Raw genomic sequence first — 18,185 nt, 5'->3', positions numbered from 1 at the left:
GCCCGGGTCCGGGAGGATCCCACATGCCGTGGAGCGGCTGGGCCCATAAGCCGTGGCCGCTGAGCCTGGGCAGCCGGAGCCTGTGCTCCGCAACAGGAGAGGCCACAACAGTGAGAGACCTGCGTACCGCAAAAAAAAAAGAAAAAAAAAAAGCTACAATGAGGAACATTTAAATGAGCACGGGTTTTTCTTCAGCATACGGGATATTGGAGAAACTACAGAGTAGAAAATACAGGTGATGAGCAAGTCACCAAGGAAGCAGAGAACAGACCCACCCATGTCAAGGTGCGGGGGAGGGGGAGTGGTTAGAGGGCTTTTGTAGAAGATATGGCATTTAAGCTGACCCTGGTAGGATGAACAGAATTTCTATAAGCCAAGGGAAACAGATTCCAGGCTGAAGGAGCAGCTTGAGCTACTAATCTCAATTGTGAAAATGCACAAAATTTCCTCTTATTTTACCAACAGTCCACTAAAGGTTGTATTAAGACACTTGGGAAATGGAATAAAAATCCTATTTCCAATCCCACTGAAAATATTCCAGTAAAGTGTCCTTTGGTATATTTATTATATGCTGCTTGAATAGGCATTTCTTAAAACAGTCAAACTTAGGAACGTGGGATATAAACCAAGGTAAACAGATTTCTCTATTGCAGGTCTTTTCAGAGAATATTTGACTGTACATAGTACATCTCCAAGAGACTACAGAAGGCTGTTTCCAAAGTTTAACTATAGAATTCATGTTCTGCAAAACACCCCATGAGTAAATCCTCCCTCCCTACTAGGGAAGCAAGGTCAAGTGGTGATTTAAGGATGCAGGTTCTAGAATCAAACCGCATGGATTCCAATTCTAGCTCCACCACTATTAGGCCTCTCCAGGCCTGTTTCCCCATCTGCAAATAGAATAGAGGACCTACCTCACCAGGTACTGTGAAGATTACATGAGGTAATACACATAGAAACCACCTGAAATAATCTGTAGTAGGTGCTGTCCCTTCATGTCCCTCCTGCGTGCTCTTTACACGTCCAGACTCCCAACTCTGTAGGAGCAGTTCAAGGAAGATGCTATTAACAGAAATACACTCCAGCTATGCCCAGCTGCCACCTATAGTCCCTTGGAAGACGGTGTTCCTTCAGGGTTTCTGGGGGAAAGAAGGGGAGTGTTTAAAGTTACTTTGCTAGCTTAGGTGAAAAACAATAATGATATCCACTAACCTCTTCTGGATATAACTGGAAGAGCTTTCAGCATTTGCAAAACAAAACAGGACAGATAGAGAATCTTAACAAAGCCCACGAATCACACACATTAAACTTGTGACAATCATAATTTTATCTTTAAAATTGCTTGTTTCTCTGTGTACACACAGAATTCTAAACGTAGGAGGTAAATTAATACAATTCCAAATACCTTGAGCATTCTGTATTGGGATATCATTACATACGTGTCTGTGTGTGTACACACGTGCACGTGTGAATGTGTGTATGTATGAATGTGTGTGAACAGGAGAGGTAGTGGTATGTAGAACAGCTCAAACACCCTGCTGCAAAAGATTTAAAACGTTTTATTTCACCATCTCTCCCAGCTCTCTGAGGTAGCCAGTTGAAGACAAACACCCATTGAGATGCAAAACATTTCAGGCAAACCCTCCTTGATAGTTTTCTGATTTTTCCATTTCCTTTTCCTGAGTTGTCCCCTTTCTTCATTCACTTTATTTCTATTCCATCACTTTTCACCTGTTCTCCTTAATCACTCCCTGAATTTATAATTTTCCACAGTAGTACGAAAAAATATTTCTTGGGCACCTATATGCCATGGTACACTCATCTTGAGGCATCATCTCCATTGAGCCAATGGGAGCCTGAGGCTGGAGATGAAGGCAGGCAGCACTGGGCTGCCAGGTCTGCAGCACAGGCCCCCACTTCACTACTAACTAGATCTATGACTGGGTTGCCCCCTGGTTTACCCAGAACAGCGTAGTTTACACCCATTGCTCTGGCATAATTATTAATGGCATCCCTTCCACTCTCAACAGTATCCTGATTCGGAGTTTAACATGTTCATCCCGTCTATTACCCTAGACAATGTTCTTTACTCCTCTGGACCTCAGTTCCCATAATTTGAAAAAGGATACAGGATTAGATAGTATTTTAAGCTTTCTTTTAAATCTATTTTTGTGATTTCCAATTGTTTTAAAATTAAAGTAATCCAGTCATGAAATTAAAGATCTTTCAACCTCTACTTCCCTCCTTTCTATAAACTGATGTATACTTTACTCCAACCAGTTGAGACCCAACCTAACTATGTAAGCAGAACTTAACATTGAAGGGTCAATAATGAGTATCTCAGAAACTGATGAAAAATGAGCTGGAATCAGTGCAAATTTTGTATAGTGTATTCTATTCATCTCATCCCCTGAACCACTTCCTGGTTTGAATATCATACATTAATTATGCCAGGCCCTGGATACTCCCCATCATGAGTGAGATCTGTTGGTATGAAACACCATTTTTACCTAGACCTCCTACCCTAAACAGAAACGGGCCAGGAGATGGTATCTGGACACAAGGCATGAAATTCCTGCAACAGGACAGAACTTGAAGTCTTGAAACATAAGGCATTTTAACCATATGAGGCAGCAAAAGAAGAAATGGATGACAGAGCGGGACAAGCCAATGTTCCATCACCCCAACCTTCTATTACCTTAGGCAAATAAAAAACTTATTCTGGAGTAAATACATTTATTGATACCCATTTTATATAGTTCAATGAAATAATCTATAAATATAAAAGCATTTTTTTTTTTTTGGATATCACCATGGTCCATGTAAATACTCAACAGTCAGAATCGTCTGCAGGAAGCACTCCAAGTCACACTGTTAGGTTTACAGACCTGAATATACATATTTCATTAAACAGTGGCACTTATGTACTCAAGTGGTCCAGTGGCTTTGGAATACATGACTACTGGGCATGTGGAGTAAAAATAACGTGTAAGTTTAAGTCGATGGAAAAGGGTATCAACCTTCAACAAAAAGAAACAATTATGAATTAATATCCTAGGTGAAGAAAGTACCACAGTTGACACTTGGCGTCAGAATACTGAAGACGAAGTATGTTTAACGACATGTCGTGGTGCCAATGTGCTCTCCTCAGTCCCAGTGGACAGTCCACCAGCGCCTGAGGGTCATTCAGGGTCAACAAAACAGCAATTCTTAAAGGATCTCGATAGCTTAGAATAAAAGGAATGTGGGGGCTGGTATCAAGTTTAAAGAAAAGTGAGCTACATAATTCAGTGACATAATGCATTTCCCTCCTAAGAGGAGGAGATTGCGGGGAAAACAAAATTTTTTTTAATTCCCTTTGTTACAGTGATCAGAATCATTTATCTAACGTGGGAGCAAGAACCCAGATATCTGGTACCCAAAACACAGGTGCAAAAATTTTCTTCTGTTTTAAAGTTTGTTCTTCGACACTTCCGAGGGAACTAATGCAGCGGCCACTGTTGAGCCTTGCTCTTGACTTGATGCAGCATAAAATTTTCTCATTTCCTCAGAAACAAATACAGAAATGTCCTTTGCTGCAGTCAGACCATGTGTCTTCTGAGTTAGCAAGCAAATGCATTTAGGTCTGAGGTGTGCAAGGTCCAAAATTGAAATCTGAGAGGCAGTGTTAGAACTTAAGCAAGGCAGGATTTCCAGAGACTACTCAAATGAAAATCTAAGCGAAGCATATAAAAACTCAGTTCTTTCTATTATTTTCAACTGGTAATTGACAGCAACATTCTCTGGTAAGGATGGGTAAGTGATGTTATCTCCAGGTCCAAAATATCCCAACTACTTAAAGTAGGACCCCCAAGAGGAGAAAGACACTTGAGGTCTGTGGTCTATAGAATTCTTTTTTGCCATTTTTTTAAAAAAAAGAAATAGTAGCTTCAGTTGCACACCACTGGTTGAAGGGGTTTTCATCCAAATGAGAAACTCTACCCCTTGTCTCTAGTGCAACAGGCACCAGACTCCCACAAGCGGCAACTTCCATGTCCTGTAGCACATGGCATCTGACCCTGGAGTGAGGAATAAGCTGGCACAGACCCCGACCACCGGCATTCAGGCTAGATGGCATTTCGCGGCGTGCCGTTGTGTGTCAACGCTTTCAGGCTGGGGGCACTGGTCTGGTGACCACAGCTCCTGTGAGAAGTCACACCCACCTCAAAAACCTCATGAATAGCTTTTCGGAAACAATGGAAGTTGTAGTCTATTAAACCTGCAGGAGAGAAAAAGGAGATTAGGCCTCCTGAATGTCAACTGTGAGACTATCTACTAGGAAACATTTGGTGACGGAAAAAAATAATTGATATGTATTTAAAAACATATATCCAATTGAGGAATTCTTCACACTGGAAACATGATGAAGCGTATGCCCAAGTGTTAACACTGGTTACCTCTGGGGCCTGGAAGTGAACAGGGTAAATAAAAAAGCAATCAGGAAGACAAATTTGCTAAGAAAATTTACAATGAAATCTGAAGTCAAAGTAAAATACTTTTTGATTTATCAAGCTTTTCCTTTTACAAGTCTCTGAGGCAGCCAAAGAAAAGCTGAAGTGAACAGTTGGAACAGTTTTGCAAACTGCTTAGTAGAGCCATGGGGTTGGGAGGTGTCAGAGAGGCCCATCAGGCAGAGTCTCAGGAAGCCTGCTTCCCCTATACGGGAGGTAAGGCAGCTCCGTCCTCGTCTGCTCTATGAACTGGCTTCCAAATAAGATTTCGGTCAAACAAAGGGCTCCCTACAGGTACGTATGGACATATGACCAATTCTGGCCACTGAGATAAATGCAAGTGTGTGAGACTTCTGTGAAGTCTCCTTAAAAGGAAGACTTCCCTATTCCTCCCCATTCCTCCTTAATGTCCAGAATATGGATAAGATTGCTGGAGCTCCAGGAGCCATTCCAGATCACGAGGAGAACTTGAGAATAGAAGCCAGTGCTGAGAAGGGCAGAGCAGAAAGAGAGGACTTACGTCCTCGAGGATACTGGGACGTAAAGACAGCACACAAGAAAGAAATCACAACAATCTGATGTTAAAATGACTACTGTGAAAGAAGTCCAAAGGTGGGAGAGCCAAGTGCAGGGCAAAAGCAGCAATGAAAGCTCCAGGTGTGAGGCAGAGCTCTGAGGATACGGGCAGGATTTAATCAGGCAGGAAGGGAGAGCAGAATCACAAGACAACAGCAGGGAGCTGGCAATGAGGGAACACAGCACACAGGTGGAAAACAGGAAACAAACTGGTCTGGCTGGAGATAGGGGCAGAGAATTTTGGGGAAAAGTACTGAGAATGGAGTCTGAATAAGCAGGTTAGAGTCAAATTACGGAGGTCCTTCAGATTCAGGAAAAAAATAAAAGTTTTAGTAAGTTCAACTACATTAAAACTGACTTCTATGCAAATGGTAAAATTAAACTGACAATCAAGGAAATGTGAACACTGGCTGGATATTTGATGATATTATGAAATCACTGTTTTTTTGTTTTTTTTCTACACAACTACTGATGGTAATACTGCTATGCTTTAAAAAGCACACTCACTGCCTCTTACAGACACCTGCTGAAATCTGTATAGACAAAATGATTTGATGTTAGAGATTTGCTTCAAAATAACCCAGTAGGGGGCTTCTCTGGTGGTGCAGTGGTTGGGAGTCCGCCTGCCGATGCAGGGGACACGGGCTCGTGCCCCGGTCTGGGAGGATCCCACAAGCCGCGGAGTGGCTGGGCCCGTGAGCCATGGCCGCTGAGCCTGCGCTTCCGGAGCCTGTGCTCCGCAACAGGAGGGGCCACAGCAGTGAGAGGCCCACGTACCGCAAAACAAAAAAAACAAAAACAAAATAACCCAGTAGGGAAAAAGGTATAGCAAGCAAATAAGAATGGCTATGATTTTGATAACTGTTGAATCTGGGTGATAGATAAAAAGGGGTTCCCTCACATTATTTTCTCTACTTTTTTATGTTTGATAGTTTCCACAACAAAAGAGCAAAAGATAATAATTTAGTTGTGAGGAGGATATACAGCAAATAAGACTGACCATGTCTTGATGACTGTGAAAGCAGGGAGATGGGTACATGGAATCGCTGTGCTAGTCTACTTTTGTGTATATCTGAAAATTTCCATAGCCAAAAGTTTTTTAAATTTTTAAAGATTAGAATGGAGAGGGCTTCCCCGGTGGCGCAGTGGTTGAGAGTCCGCCTGCCGATGCAGGGGACACAAGTTCGTGCCCCGGTCCAGGAAGATCCCACAGGCGGCGGAGCAGCTGGGCCCGTGAGCCATGGCCGCTGAGCCTACGCGTCCGGAGCCTGTGCTCCGCAACGGGAGAGGCCACAACGGTGAGAGGCCCGCATACCGCAAAAAAAAAAAAAAAAAGATTAGAATGGAGAAAAATAAAGAACTCCTAAGTACAAAAAAGACACAGTACAAAAAAGATAAAAGTATATGAACAGATAAATTACCAGAGAAGACACCTGAACAGACATAAAAGGGTACCTGCAGTGAAAAAGATGCTTGCTCTAACCCGTAATTAAAGAAATAAAAACCAGAGCCAAATGAGATACCATTTCACACCTACCAGACTGACAATAACTAAACAGTCTAACAATATCAAACATTACCAAGGACATGAAGTGACAAGAACTCCCACAAAGCACTGTCTGGGGTGAAAATAAAGCCACTTTGGAGAGCAATTCAATAATGCCTAATAAAGCTGAAGACATATGTCCTCTATAAATTCCACTCCTAAATACTTATTACTCTTGAGAAATTCTCCATATGTGCAAAGGCAAACTTGTTCATGAGCATTTCTTGCAAAACTATTTGTAATCTTAAAAATCATCTAGATGTCCAGCAAGAAGAATATAAATTGTGGTACATGCAATCCATAGACTACTGTGCGGCAGTGACAACTGAATGGACGAACTGGAGCTACACCTATCGATACGGATAATTCTCAAAAACAATCTTGAATGAAAAGAAACAAGCAACTTGCAGAAGACAACTTACATTTGGACATCATTTACACAAAGATACACAATACCCTATATTGTTTAAGGATAGATATGAAGTGAAAGGCTAAATCATGCACAGGAAAAAGAAAACACTACATTCAACAGAGCGCAAGAGGGGGTTTCAACTGAGAAACACACAGAAGACAAATATGTATTTGTCATGTTTCAGTTCTTAAGCTCAAAGGTGAATACTCACATTTTTGTTGTACCCAAAACACTTTGTATATCTAAAATATTTCATTAATATCAACATCAGTGAAATAATATTAATTCATTCAATATTAATTAATATCACAAAACCCAAGCAGAAAAGCAGGGACTTGTTGCAGTGAATAAGAGTTACTATAGATCCTTGAGTAGTTAAATAACATGATAAAAGGAATTTTCTGAAACCTAGTCTGCCTTTAGAATAAAAGATGATACATGCTGAACCATTAATATATATGTTGAATGCAGCACCACAGGCTGGAGGAATGAGGACCTGGATTGGAGTCACCAACAGTGTAAATGGAAAGGACACCCGAGAAACAGTTCCAAGAAACAAATGGTAAGATTTGGTGAAAACTGAATGTAAACACAGGAAAAGAATAGAAAAAGGAAAACACAGAATGCTCTCTGTGAGATGATCTGCAAGAGCCTCATGGGCAATTACACCATACGATTACCTGACTGCACATAGCTAAGCTTGGACACCAGAAAAACGGCGTAACGAGTAACAGAAGTAGAGTAGCCGGGATGGTCGTGAAACAAAGGGGAAAATATTCATCAGTTTTTGACACCATGGACAACATAAAATATTTAAGTGAAGATGTCTTACTAATAGCTCCAAACACAGGATGGAAACACAGGCCCAAGCCAGAGTTGGAGAGGTGAATTTTTCAATCAACTACACAGAGAAGATTAACTGAAGGCATGGATGAGATGCGCTGACCAGGAGAATTAAGTGAAGAAGCGAGCAGGAGACCTGGCTCTGAAGAACACTCAGAAAAAGAAAAACAGAAGAAACAGGACAGGTGGTCAGAGAAACAAACACATAGAAGAACCCGGAGAGTTCTGCTTTAGGGAAGCAGAGAGAAGAAAGCTTGAGGGAGGAGGGATTGACAGCACATGCTTCAGAAGCCTGAAGAGGCCACAGAATGAGAAAAGGCCACTGAATGCAGCAAGAAAAAGACCTAGTAACCTCTCAAACAGCTTCAGCAGACTGGTTCAGGTGGAAGCCAAACCGTAGGCAGTTAAGACAGGTAATGGAAGGATGTAAAATGAGAGAGGCTGGAATAAAAAACTTGATTTAAAATAAAAGACCAAAAGAAGGCAGGAGAAAGTCTGCACTGTACGTGGACGGGAAGGCACAAAAGGAGTTTGAGCTGGTAAATCCTCTAACACTGCAATATTGTTTTTTCTTGCTTTCAAGAACCTAAGAAATTATGACAAAGAACTTAAAGAAATCTTTTTAAAATGCATTACCTTTTCGTTCAAAACTTTCTTCCCTAAGGATGCAGACCAGTGCCAAAAATTTAGTCACCTCCTTTAAATACAGGACCGTTGTGTTATTCAGCTTGATGATGGCCATAGATTCTTTGTCGTAAGCACTTCCACTTCCATCTTCCTTTAACCTGTTTTAAAACAAAGTATCATCCATTAGAGGTTTCCCAACTCAGCATTTTGTCACATTTGCACAACAATAAGGGTTTCCACCCAGTTTCCTGACCGTCTTTTGAGAAAGGAGAATGCCCGCTCTCCCTTATTGGAACAGAAGCTGTGTTTAGCTATGGGTGCCCAGCCCATGCTGCAGTATTCATTCCATGCGCTCACATCACCTTCTTCACCTAGGATGCATGGAACACAGCAGGTTTCCAACATTCCCTCACACTAATTGGCGCTGACACCCTCTACAAATAAAGAAGGACCTGAAATATGAAAACTGCCATCAGTGAAAAAGGAGTAAATACAAAAACTAAAATCAATAAATACGGTCCCGTTCAAAAAACATAAATCAAGAGTCAAGTAAGCAGGACTTCCTGGTGGCACAGTGGTTAAGAAACTGCCTGCCAACGCAGGGGACACGGGTTCGATTCCTGGTCCAGAAAGATCCCACATGCCACAGAGCAACTAAGCCTGTGCACCACACTACTGAGCCTGCACTCTAGAGCCCGCAAGCCACAACTACTGAGCCTGCGTGCCACAACTACTGAAGCCCGTGTACCTAGAGCCCGTGCTCCACAATAAGAGAAGCCACTGCAGTGAGAAGCCCGCGCACTGCAACAAACAGTAGCCCTGCTCGCCGCAACTAGAGAAAGCCCGTGCGCAATGAAAACCCAATGCAGCCAAAAAAATATATATATATATCAAATAAGCAGCAAACTGAACTTCAATAAAGCATACCGAATTGCACACATGTATTGTGTTAAGAATACGAAGTAATGGCTATTTCTCTTCTTTTTTATAATGCACTTTATCATATATAATGTAGTTTACAGTGTACCTTATACAGAAAATAAACTTTATAACTAAATTTGATTTATGAAAATCTGATTTATTTTAAAGAAATAGCGAATGTTCTATTCATCCATTTTTAAAATTAGGAATAGGAACATGAAACTCTTCTGCATAACCTACAGACAAAATCTCATTTTCACTGTGGAAAGAATAAAAACAAAGGAGAGCATATAATCACAAAACTGAAAAAGAGACAGGAATGCAAGACAAGAATAGACAGGTAAAGAAGAGGTAACACAAATGCATTCTCCTACCCAGAGGCAGCTGGACAAAGACACTGACAAGGTTAGGCGGAGAGAGCAAGGTAAAGGGTAGGGACAGAGAGATGAAAGAGGAATTTAGACTAGGTGGAGCAGAGAGGAACAACAGATAAAGGACACAGGTATCAGAAAGCAAAGGTAATGTCAGAGCATCGAGAAAGTGCATTGTGAGGACTGACATTAATACATGAGATGAATCAGGGCTATTAGAGGCTGCAGAGGTTACTGGCTTTTGAAACACCAGTAAGTTCACCAAAGTTTTCACCTATCCTCTGGGTTATTCTACAAAATCACTTCTTTGCCAGCTTTTACAAATTTCTGTATAGAGTGTGGTAAATATGCATAAAACAAGAGTTTATATTTTAGAGACTTATTTTGGAAACTTAGATGTATAGGTCAAATGTTTATAAGTTCTTCTGACATCCAGAATTCTGATTTCCTTGTTTCTGAGCTCTCTGAAAGATTAAGGATCCCTCAGTTACACAAAACCTGAGATTAAATTAGGAACCAGTACATACTTTGTTATTCAGAGTGTTTTAAATAAATTAATCTTATTTATTGATCTAGCTAAGTTGCAGTAGTGAGAAGACACAGTACAAACCCCCCAAATAATAGCAGGTGAAACTTTCAGTGATAGTGAGTCTGGCACTAGTCACACCGGTCTTATCCACCTATGCTGAAGGAGTAAGACCCAGCAGCCCACCCACACAGAAATCATGCTCCAAGTTGAAGCACTATGGTCAGAACAATTCTGCTTCATACACTACTTGCTAGACGCCTCAGAAATTAATCCCCCTGACAAATCAAGCTGGTAGTCTTCCCCGTATCTGAGATCTTGCAGAAATATATATGTACAACTTACCCATATATACAAGACACATCAATTACAACATCAATCATGTCACAGCAAAGTTCATATGACTGCATATCCACAGGAGAACTGTCTGTTGCAATGTAGATTTTGCTGACAACATCGAAGAGAAAAGCTTTTTCAATACCTGAATTCTTGAAAAAACAAAATTGAATGTTCATTTTTTAAGAATCACAATTTGTAAACTTATCAAAGATCTTGAATCACTGATTAACATCCAAGAGCATTTTTAATTATACAACCTAAAACCAAAAGAGCAAATAGTACTTGCTTAGGAGACACGTCTCTTATCCAAAGAATAAAAGTGGAATTATTTCTCTGCTCTGATTTACTGACATAATCGCACCAGTCCAATTTGTTTTTTCTTCATCCTCTTTACTTAAATGAATTATTTCCTAAGATGCCACACACACACCCAAAAAAATCTCCAAAAATCAAGCCATGCTACATTTTCAATAGTCCTTTTTGGGGCAATAATCAATCTCTGATTCAAATGACCTTGCTACCAGAAAGGTTTGATGTGGCAAAGAATGTTTCACGTCAACATCTAGCATAACCCAAAAAGCCCAAAGAACTGGGGATCACTATACATTGAGTCCTTCAAAGAAATGTTTGGGAAATATAGTGGCTGAATGCTAAATTTATTGGAAGAATATCCTTTTTTATTAAGCTGAATCCTCAAAATAAGTAATGTGAAATATGACACAGATTACAGTTAGCAAGGAAAGGATCAATTTTTCAATGTGACCTCCAATAAGGCAGAGATTAAGTCCAATTCCCAAAACCCAATCTACCCTACTTTCTACTCTTCCTTCAGGAAACAGATACCATGAAGATATTAATTCAGAAAGCATGAGAAAATATCTCATCAGGGCATTTTAAAACAAGAAAAAGTGAGTATTAAGGAAAAAAATTCAGAAAATAACTCAAGCCTTTTTTTTTTTTTTTTTTTTTTTTTTGGCGGTACGCAGGCCTCTCACTGTTGTGGCCTCCCCTGCTGCGGAGCACAGGCTCCGGACGTGCAGGCTTAGCAGCCATGGCTCACGGGCCCAGCCGCTCCGCGGCACGTGGGATCTTCCCGGACTGGGGCACGAACCCGTGTCCCCTGCATCGGCAGGCGGACTCTTAACCACTGCGCCACCAGGGAAGCCCTCAAGCCATTTTTTAAATGTTTTTATTACTTACTTTACACTTAATTGTATTATTAGTCTTTAAGCTTGATTCAGACTAATTCCAGCAATTTTTTGGAGAACTTGATAACACAAATATATTCAACAAAAACGGAACCAGAAACTACAATGAATTAAATAGCTCACTTACTGATATAAAGATATTTAATAGATTTTCCAAGGTCGGTAGTTGTGGGATAAGTTTCTGCACCACCTTACTAAAGGCTTCAAATATTGAATGGTCATAGATACTAGTCAAGTAAAAGCTGAAAAACACAACATAGTTTGATTAATTTGAAAAATCTTAAGTCCAGTGACAATTATCATGATACACAGAATTTTAAGTTTCTTAACATTTGATTTCCGTAAGTTCAAATACAGCCTCTTTATCTTGTGTACCATACCCATCATGAAAGATGACAAATGCAGTTTCCCCACCTGGCTTGTAGCTCTCCGTCCCTTTATTGCATTTACACAGAGGGCAATTGAGGCAGTACACAGGAAAGCATTTTCAGATGCAGAAACCTGAATATTCACCTAAGTCTTTGCAATCTGATCCAAAAACCTTGGTTTCTTAAGCCCATAACTGACAAAAACCAAGATTAAAACCAAGAGAAAGCTCATAGGAGATAGGTGACATTCATTAAATAAGAATACAATACAGGTCTCTACTAAAATGTTACCGCTTCAGAAAGTTCCCTCCTGACTCCCCTACCTAAAATAGTACCCCTGTACCCATTACTTTCAACCCCTTTCCCCTAATTTGTTTTTCTTCACAGCACTGGTAAGCACTTAAAATTATACTATACATTTATTTATAAATGCTTCTGAGCTGTCTCATTCATCAGAATATAAGCTCCATGAGGACAGAGACTCTGTCAGCCTTGCTCACAGCTGCAGGCCCACTACCCTGAAGAGTGCTCATAAACATTTGGTGAATAAATGAATGAATAAAACTGGAGCTTAGAATTTATGTAAATAACATATTATGGAGGATGAGAGCAGGGGCTCTAGAGAGAATGGAACAGCTATCTGGAGGCCTAAGAGGATGCACAGTGAAGTAAATTTGTAGATTTAACAAAACACGTATTTGCGAGAGACCTTTAACAATAACAGTGTGGTCAATTGTACCTACTTTCTCACTCCGGGAATATACTCTTCGTTACAAAGTTGTATCCATTATATAATTATAAACACAAATTACAAAGTCAGAGACACATAACTGTTTATATCACACTTTGTACCTAATTTAAAGACACTTTCAAAGAGCTCACCTAAGAAGCTAACCTAGATGGGGCTCTAATCTAGATGTCAGAACAATGGCACAGGTGAGACCAAGATGATCCCCCCACAGGCACTAGGGTCAAAGGAATATTTTGGCAACGTGAGAAGGTCCTGCAGGAACTATGAGGCTTGGAGGTGGATGGGGGCAGGGAAGAACCTCCAAGCCACAGGGCACTTTATAGTAAGCTAAATTTCGGAAATTGGAAATCAAATACAGCCTCATCCATAGGCCTGCTAGTTATTAATAAAGCTTAATGCTGTTAACAAGGCCTAGGGCCCCAAAGAGAACTGGAAAAAGGGATGGTGCGTACCAATGAGGCGGGATGCCCTGGAAAGGGACACAGACGTGGTGTTAAGAGGACCAGAAGGGTTCCCATGGGCACTGGAGAACACAGGACAATCATGGCTTAAAATCCATCATTCATGGTGGAAGAGTAAGATTGAAGAATTTTATGGGAAGATACTTTCACTTTCTCCTACAAATACTGCTGAATTTTTTTAAAGCCTGAATTACTTGCACATATTTTAATCCAGGCTAGAGGTCAATGAGACTTTTCTATGTGGTTTCCTAGGAGAATAACAGAAGGATCTTGGAGCCAGAGGCCCTAGAGAATATTAGGGGTTGAAAAATGGGGGTTGGCTTGAGCCTATAGAGAAGTCATTATAACAGACCAGGGATAAGGAAATAGCTATGGTTTGTCTCTCGCCTGCTTCCCCTTTAAGCTGTTTATATCATCAAAAGAACATTTTCTTGGGTACTTTTTATTAGTCATTTCTACCTAAACCATAAAAAAATAAATAAATAAGATGTAGGAAATATTTCTTATACACTTTCAGAACACAAGTACACAAGTCATCAATCCTAATAGGTGTTCTTTAATAATTTCTTAATATTTAATTATGAATCGGCAGTTCTTTAAACTTGAGAGCTCTTTAAACTTGGTAAGATACACTCACTTAACCCAATTTTTAGAGATTCATAAAAGCGTGTTTTAAAAAACATAAACAAGATACATTGCAGTCCAGACATTAAAGTGTACCCTCTTTAAAAAGCTCTTCCTACTGAAACAGACACTGTGAAAGCTCAAGCTACAGACTTTTACAACAAATGCGACAGAGATTCCCTGAATTGAGGCAAGAAGGAAAAAATAATAATAATAATGAAACCAAGAGAGGGGAGCCCCAAAGCAGATTTATGCCATGAGGAAACAGCCTGACTCCAGTCTCTCGAGATGAATTTGTAAACACACCTACAGAAACACACTTCACATGACTTCCACCTCTGGGAAAATGCAAAAAAGGGGGAAAGTAACGTCTCAATAACATTAGGCTCCCAAACCTGCTTGAATTCAACAACAAAGAGATCAAAAACATTACAGATTTGGGAAGGGTATACCAGTAACAGAGAGCTACGTGTTTGTAATGACAGAGATGGGAATACATTTACACACTTTTCAGGGCTCTCATATCAAACACACAGGTTGTTACCTAAGGTGGAGTTTTTCTAGCCCAGCATCTGCAAGGTCATCATTGGCCCTTTGATGAATGTCCCTCTGTGTTTCTATTTTGTGATCATCAGACAGACCATCAACTTTGTGAATAAAAACCTCAAAATTCATGTCTGGGTTAACTTTGTAGGCTTTAGAAACAGTAATGTGAAGTCTTGTTAAAGCCTCCATGTAGTCATCCTGTAAGTCAGAACAAAATATTTTTTAAAAAGAAATCTTAAGTTAAGAAAGCCTCAAACTACCTCTTTCCCCAACCACAGAAAATATATTATCCTAATTATTCATAAATATTCAAACATCCAAATACATTAACTTATACCACTAAACAGATCTTCAATCGCTCAAGATAAAGAATTCAACTACCAAGTTAATGCTTGTAATTTTTAATACTGATAATATAAGGAAAAGAAATGGGAAATCGACACTTCTTCCCAATAGAATTTTTAAAGTAATCCCAGCTCTGCCATTTATTAGATGTGTGACTTTAAGCAGGTTGCTTCAACTCTGTGATCTCAGTTTACTTATCCATAAAATCGGAATTACAGTACCTACCTCCCAGTTTTGTGAAGACATTAATTAGGTCATGTATATGAAAGCAGCCATTACAGATCCTGTCATTCAGAAAGCATTCCTAACTAATGCTTAAGCTTAGAAAAAGTAAGATTCTTAAGGATGGAGACACATCCCATCAGTCTGAGTGCCCGCCACATGCTAGGCCCTCAGTAAGTGCTCCTTGGGCTAAACCCTACTTGGTCAACTAAAGAAACTATTCACTTTAATATTTACTGACTCAGTTCTCACATTCCTCCTTATATTATGGGCACTGATGAGACCTTTTCAGTGAGTGACATCACTACTGTAATAGTTCATAGAGTACAGCAATATCTACTATTAACAAAAACGGAACGCTGCTCACTAACTAGAACTCAGGGATATAAACCATATCTCCTAGTCATCTGATATTCTGTACTTGTACAATGGCATGTCTGTTCCCAAAGCACCTCTGCAGGTACATCTCTCGCACTGTTAGGGAATCTACTGGCAAAGAAATAAGCTGCAAGAAGCACATGACAAATAAACAACTTTCCTTTGTTCCTACATCTTCCATCACTAAAGAAGAAAAGTAAACATTATCATTTCTAACTACCTGTGCATCAATGACATATATCAAAGCTCCTGTTCCCCTGAAGATCATCTCGTAGTCAAAAGTAGGGTCGAAAAAGTCCATTTGCCCAGGAAAATCCCATATTTGGAAATTCACAAAGGAGCTATTTGAAATGTCATCTTTGTAAATCTTGTTGGTACTTTCCAAAAAGAGGGTCTCGTTGGGTGACATTTTATGAAACACCACCTGTCAAAAGAAAGAAAACAATTTAATGACTACTCCAATTTTTATTTAAAATACAGAACTCCACCCTGAATTAACATAATTTAAAGAACTTGATCCTATACCAAAAATTTTAAAAGAGGTAAAAAGTGAACGGTGTATCCACTGGTATCCACTATCCTTTAACTTCTAACAGAAGACACCAAATTATTGAAACCAAATCACCAGAAAAGCTGAAACTTTTCTGCTATTTTCTGTCTGTATTCAATACTAGCAGTAGCAATGTCTCTCATTTCAGTTTGATTTTTTTTTCTGTAAAACTATCAATTCTGCCAAAATCTGCTTTAAGATTATGAAAACTTATAAAGTTTAAGCAGTTTTGTTCACTGAAAACTTATCAGGCTCTGAGAAATAATCAGAAATGAAACTGACTGGACCCTGCCCTCAATGGGTTTGCAGTCTTGTGGAAGAAATGAAACAAAGGCAAATTACACCAAGCAGAAAGTGACATATTGAGGGAGAAGGAATATATGTGGGGAGGGGAAAGAATGGGAGTTGACAGGGAAAAGACAGCTCCCAAATAAATGGTAAAGGCAATTGTTAAGAATCAAAATTATCACAATCTATACAATTCTAACACAAAACTAATTTGCCTCTCTGTTACTTTCTAGATGAGAAGAATGGATAGCTACTCCCAAGGCTTAGATAGTGAGTAACAAGTGAAAAGAATTAAAATCAGTTTGCTAAAAACCTACCATAAATGTACTCAGATTTTGCTGTAAAGGTAAAAGATAAATAAAACACAGTAATCCATTACACGTGGAAGAAGACTACTTCTTAAAAACATCATGTCTACAGAATATCATGCAGAGATTTATTTTGGAGAGACCTCTGCAACAGAGTAGAAAGGGCAAAAGGCCAGGTATCTAGCATTTTATCGCCAGCTCACTTTGTGTGTAAGAGCCATGGCTGATGAAGGAGGTCAACTCTGCCTCTATTTCCCCCTTATTAAAAAGTGAGGAACCCTCCATCCGTTCCCGACATTCCCCAAGTGAAAGCACATGGACTGACAAAGGTCTGCAAATATTCTCCAGGTCTCAAAATTTTTGTAGCCACTCACAAACGGGGGACAATCACTAGTAATTATACTCACCGGGCCACAAGTACTAAAATAGGTGGAAGAACAGCCCCCAAATCCCACAAATGTCACAGTGAAGTCTCCTTCGTACTAGTAACGAGAGGAGGCATTACAAAGGCCAAAGAATTAGTCACTACTCTTTCTGACGCTGCTCCCTGGGGCTCACCTGGGAAGCCCTGAAAACTCAGATCACCTGAAGTGAGAGGCACAAACACAACCGGGTCCGGGGAGGGAGTGTGGGAAGTTCTCCAAGTTAGAACCGGGGAGCAAGTCTCAGTTTCGTGAATGGCACAGGGGCTGGGTCCCAGAGGCGAGGTCCCGGGCGGTGCCACGGACACCTGCCTCGCTCCGGCCACTCGGGGAGCGCGGGGACCCAGTCGGCCTCGGCTGACCTGGGCGTGGACTCCAAGATCGGGGTCCCGACGAGGGCCGCGCCCGGGCTCTGCTCACCGGAGGAGAAGAGAAAGTGCGCTGGGACAGCCCGGCCGCCGCCCTCCTCGGGGCCTCCCCCCCGGCGGCCACCCGCGCCCCCGGGTAGAGGAGGGAGGGGGAGGGGCAGAGGGGCCGGCGAGGCCCCACTCACCTTCTGGATGGAGGACTTGCCGCTGCGCCTGAGCCCCATGAGCAGAATCCTAGGCTTGGAGCTGTCAGCGCCCCCCGGGCCACAGCCTCCGCCGGCCCCCGCCCCAACCCCGCCGCCCGCCGCTGCCGCCTCCTCTTCTTCCTCCTCCACGCCGTAGCCGAAGTCCTTTGGGAACGAGTCCGCCGGGCCGTAACTGCCGGCGAGGGGCGTCTCCTCCGCCCCGTACTGCAGGGACATGGTGCTGGAGCAGCTGCCGCCCGCGCCCTGACAGGCCACGCCAGGCCGAGCCAGGCCGCCGCCTCCCCAGGCCGCCGCCGCCACCGCCCCCGGCAGCCGCCACCGCCATGCAGCCCGCCCCCCGGAGCCCGGCTCTCATAGGCTCGGCGCCCGGACCCGGCCCCTCATTGGCCGCCCGAGCTGCCACTCGGGAGCAGCAAGGTAGGTGGTGCCCGTCACGTGCTCGGAATCACCTGACTCGGAGCCGTGGAGGGGGGAGGAGGAGTCACGAGG

General features: G+C 41.5%; 1 protein-coding gene across 1 annotated transcript; it reads right to left on the bottom strand.

The window, feature by feature from the left end:
- Nucleotides 1–2,716: 2,716 nt before the first annotated feature.
- Nucleotides 2,717–18,006, bottom strand: RRAGC (Ras related GTP binding C). The gene is made up of 7 exons (XM_004315187.4): nt 17,676–18,006; nt 15,775–15,978; nt 14,608–14,807; nt 11,987–12,101; nt 10,658–10,800; nt 8,504–8,652; nt 2,717–4,258 (listed from the first exon to the last, which is right to left on the bottom strand). The coding sequence occupies exons 1-7, from the start codon at nt 17,910–17,912 to the stop codon at nt 4,107–4,109; spliced, it is 1,200 nt and encodes a 399-aa protein (XP_004315235.1). The 5' UTR covers nt 17,913–18,006; the 3' UTR covers nt 2,717–4,106.
- Between the last annotated feature and the right edge of the window lie 179 nt (nt 18,007–18,185).

The sequence above is a fragment of the Tursiops truncatus genome, chromosome 1 (assembly GCF_011762595.2).
Source record: "Tursiops truncatus isolate mTurTru1 chromosome 1, mTurTru1.mat.Y, whole genome shotgun sequence".
NCBI lineage: Eukaryota > Metazoa > Chordata > Mammalia > Artiodactyla > Delphinidae > Tursiops > Tursiops truncatus.
This window is presented reverse-complemented; position numbering and strand designations above follow the sequence as displayed.

Coding starts and splice junctions, on each gene's coding strand:
- RRAGC (XM_004315187.4), bottom strand. CDS start 17,912: ATGTCCCTGCAGTACGGGGCGGAGGAGACGCCCCTCGCCGGCAGTTAC. Junction 10,801..11,986: donor TATTAAATATCTTTATATCA/GTAAGTGAGCTA, acceptor TGTTTTTTCAAG/AATTCAGGTATTGAAAAAGC. Junction 4,259..8,503: donor AGAAAGTTTTGAACGAAAAG/GTAATGCATTTT, acceptor TCTCTCCTGCAG/GTTTAATAGACTACAACTTC.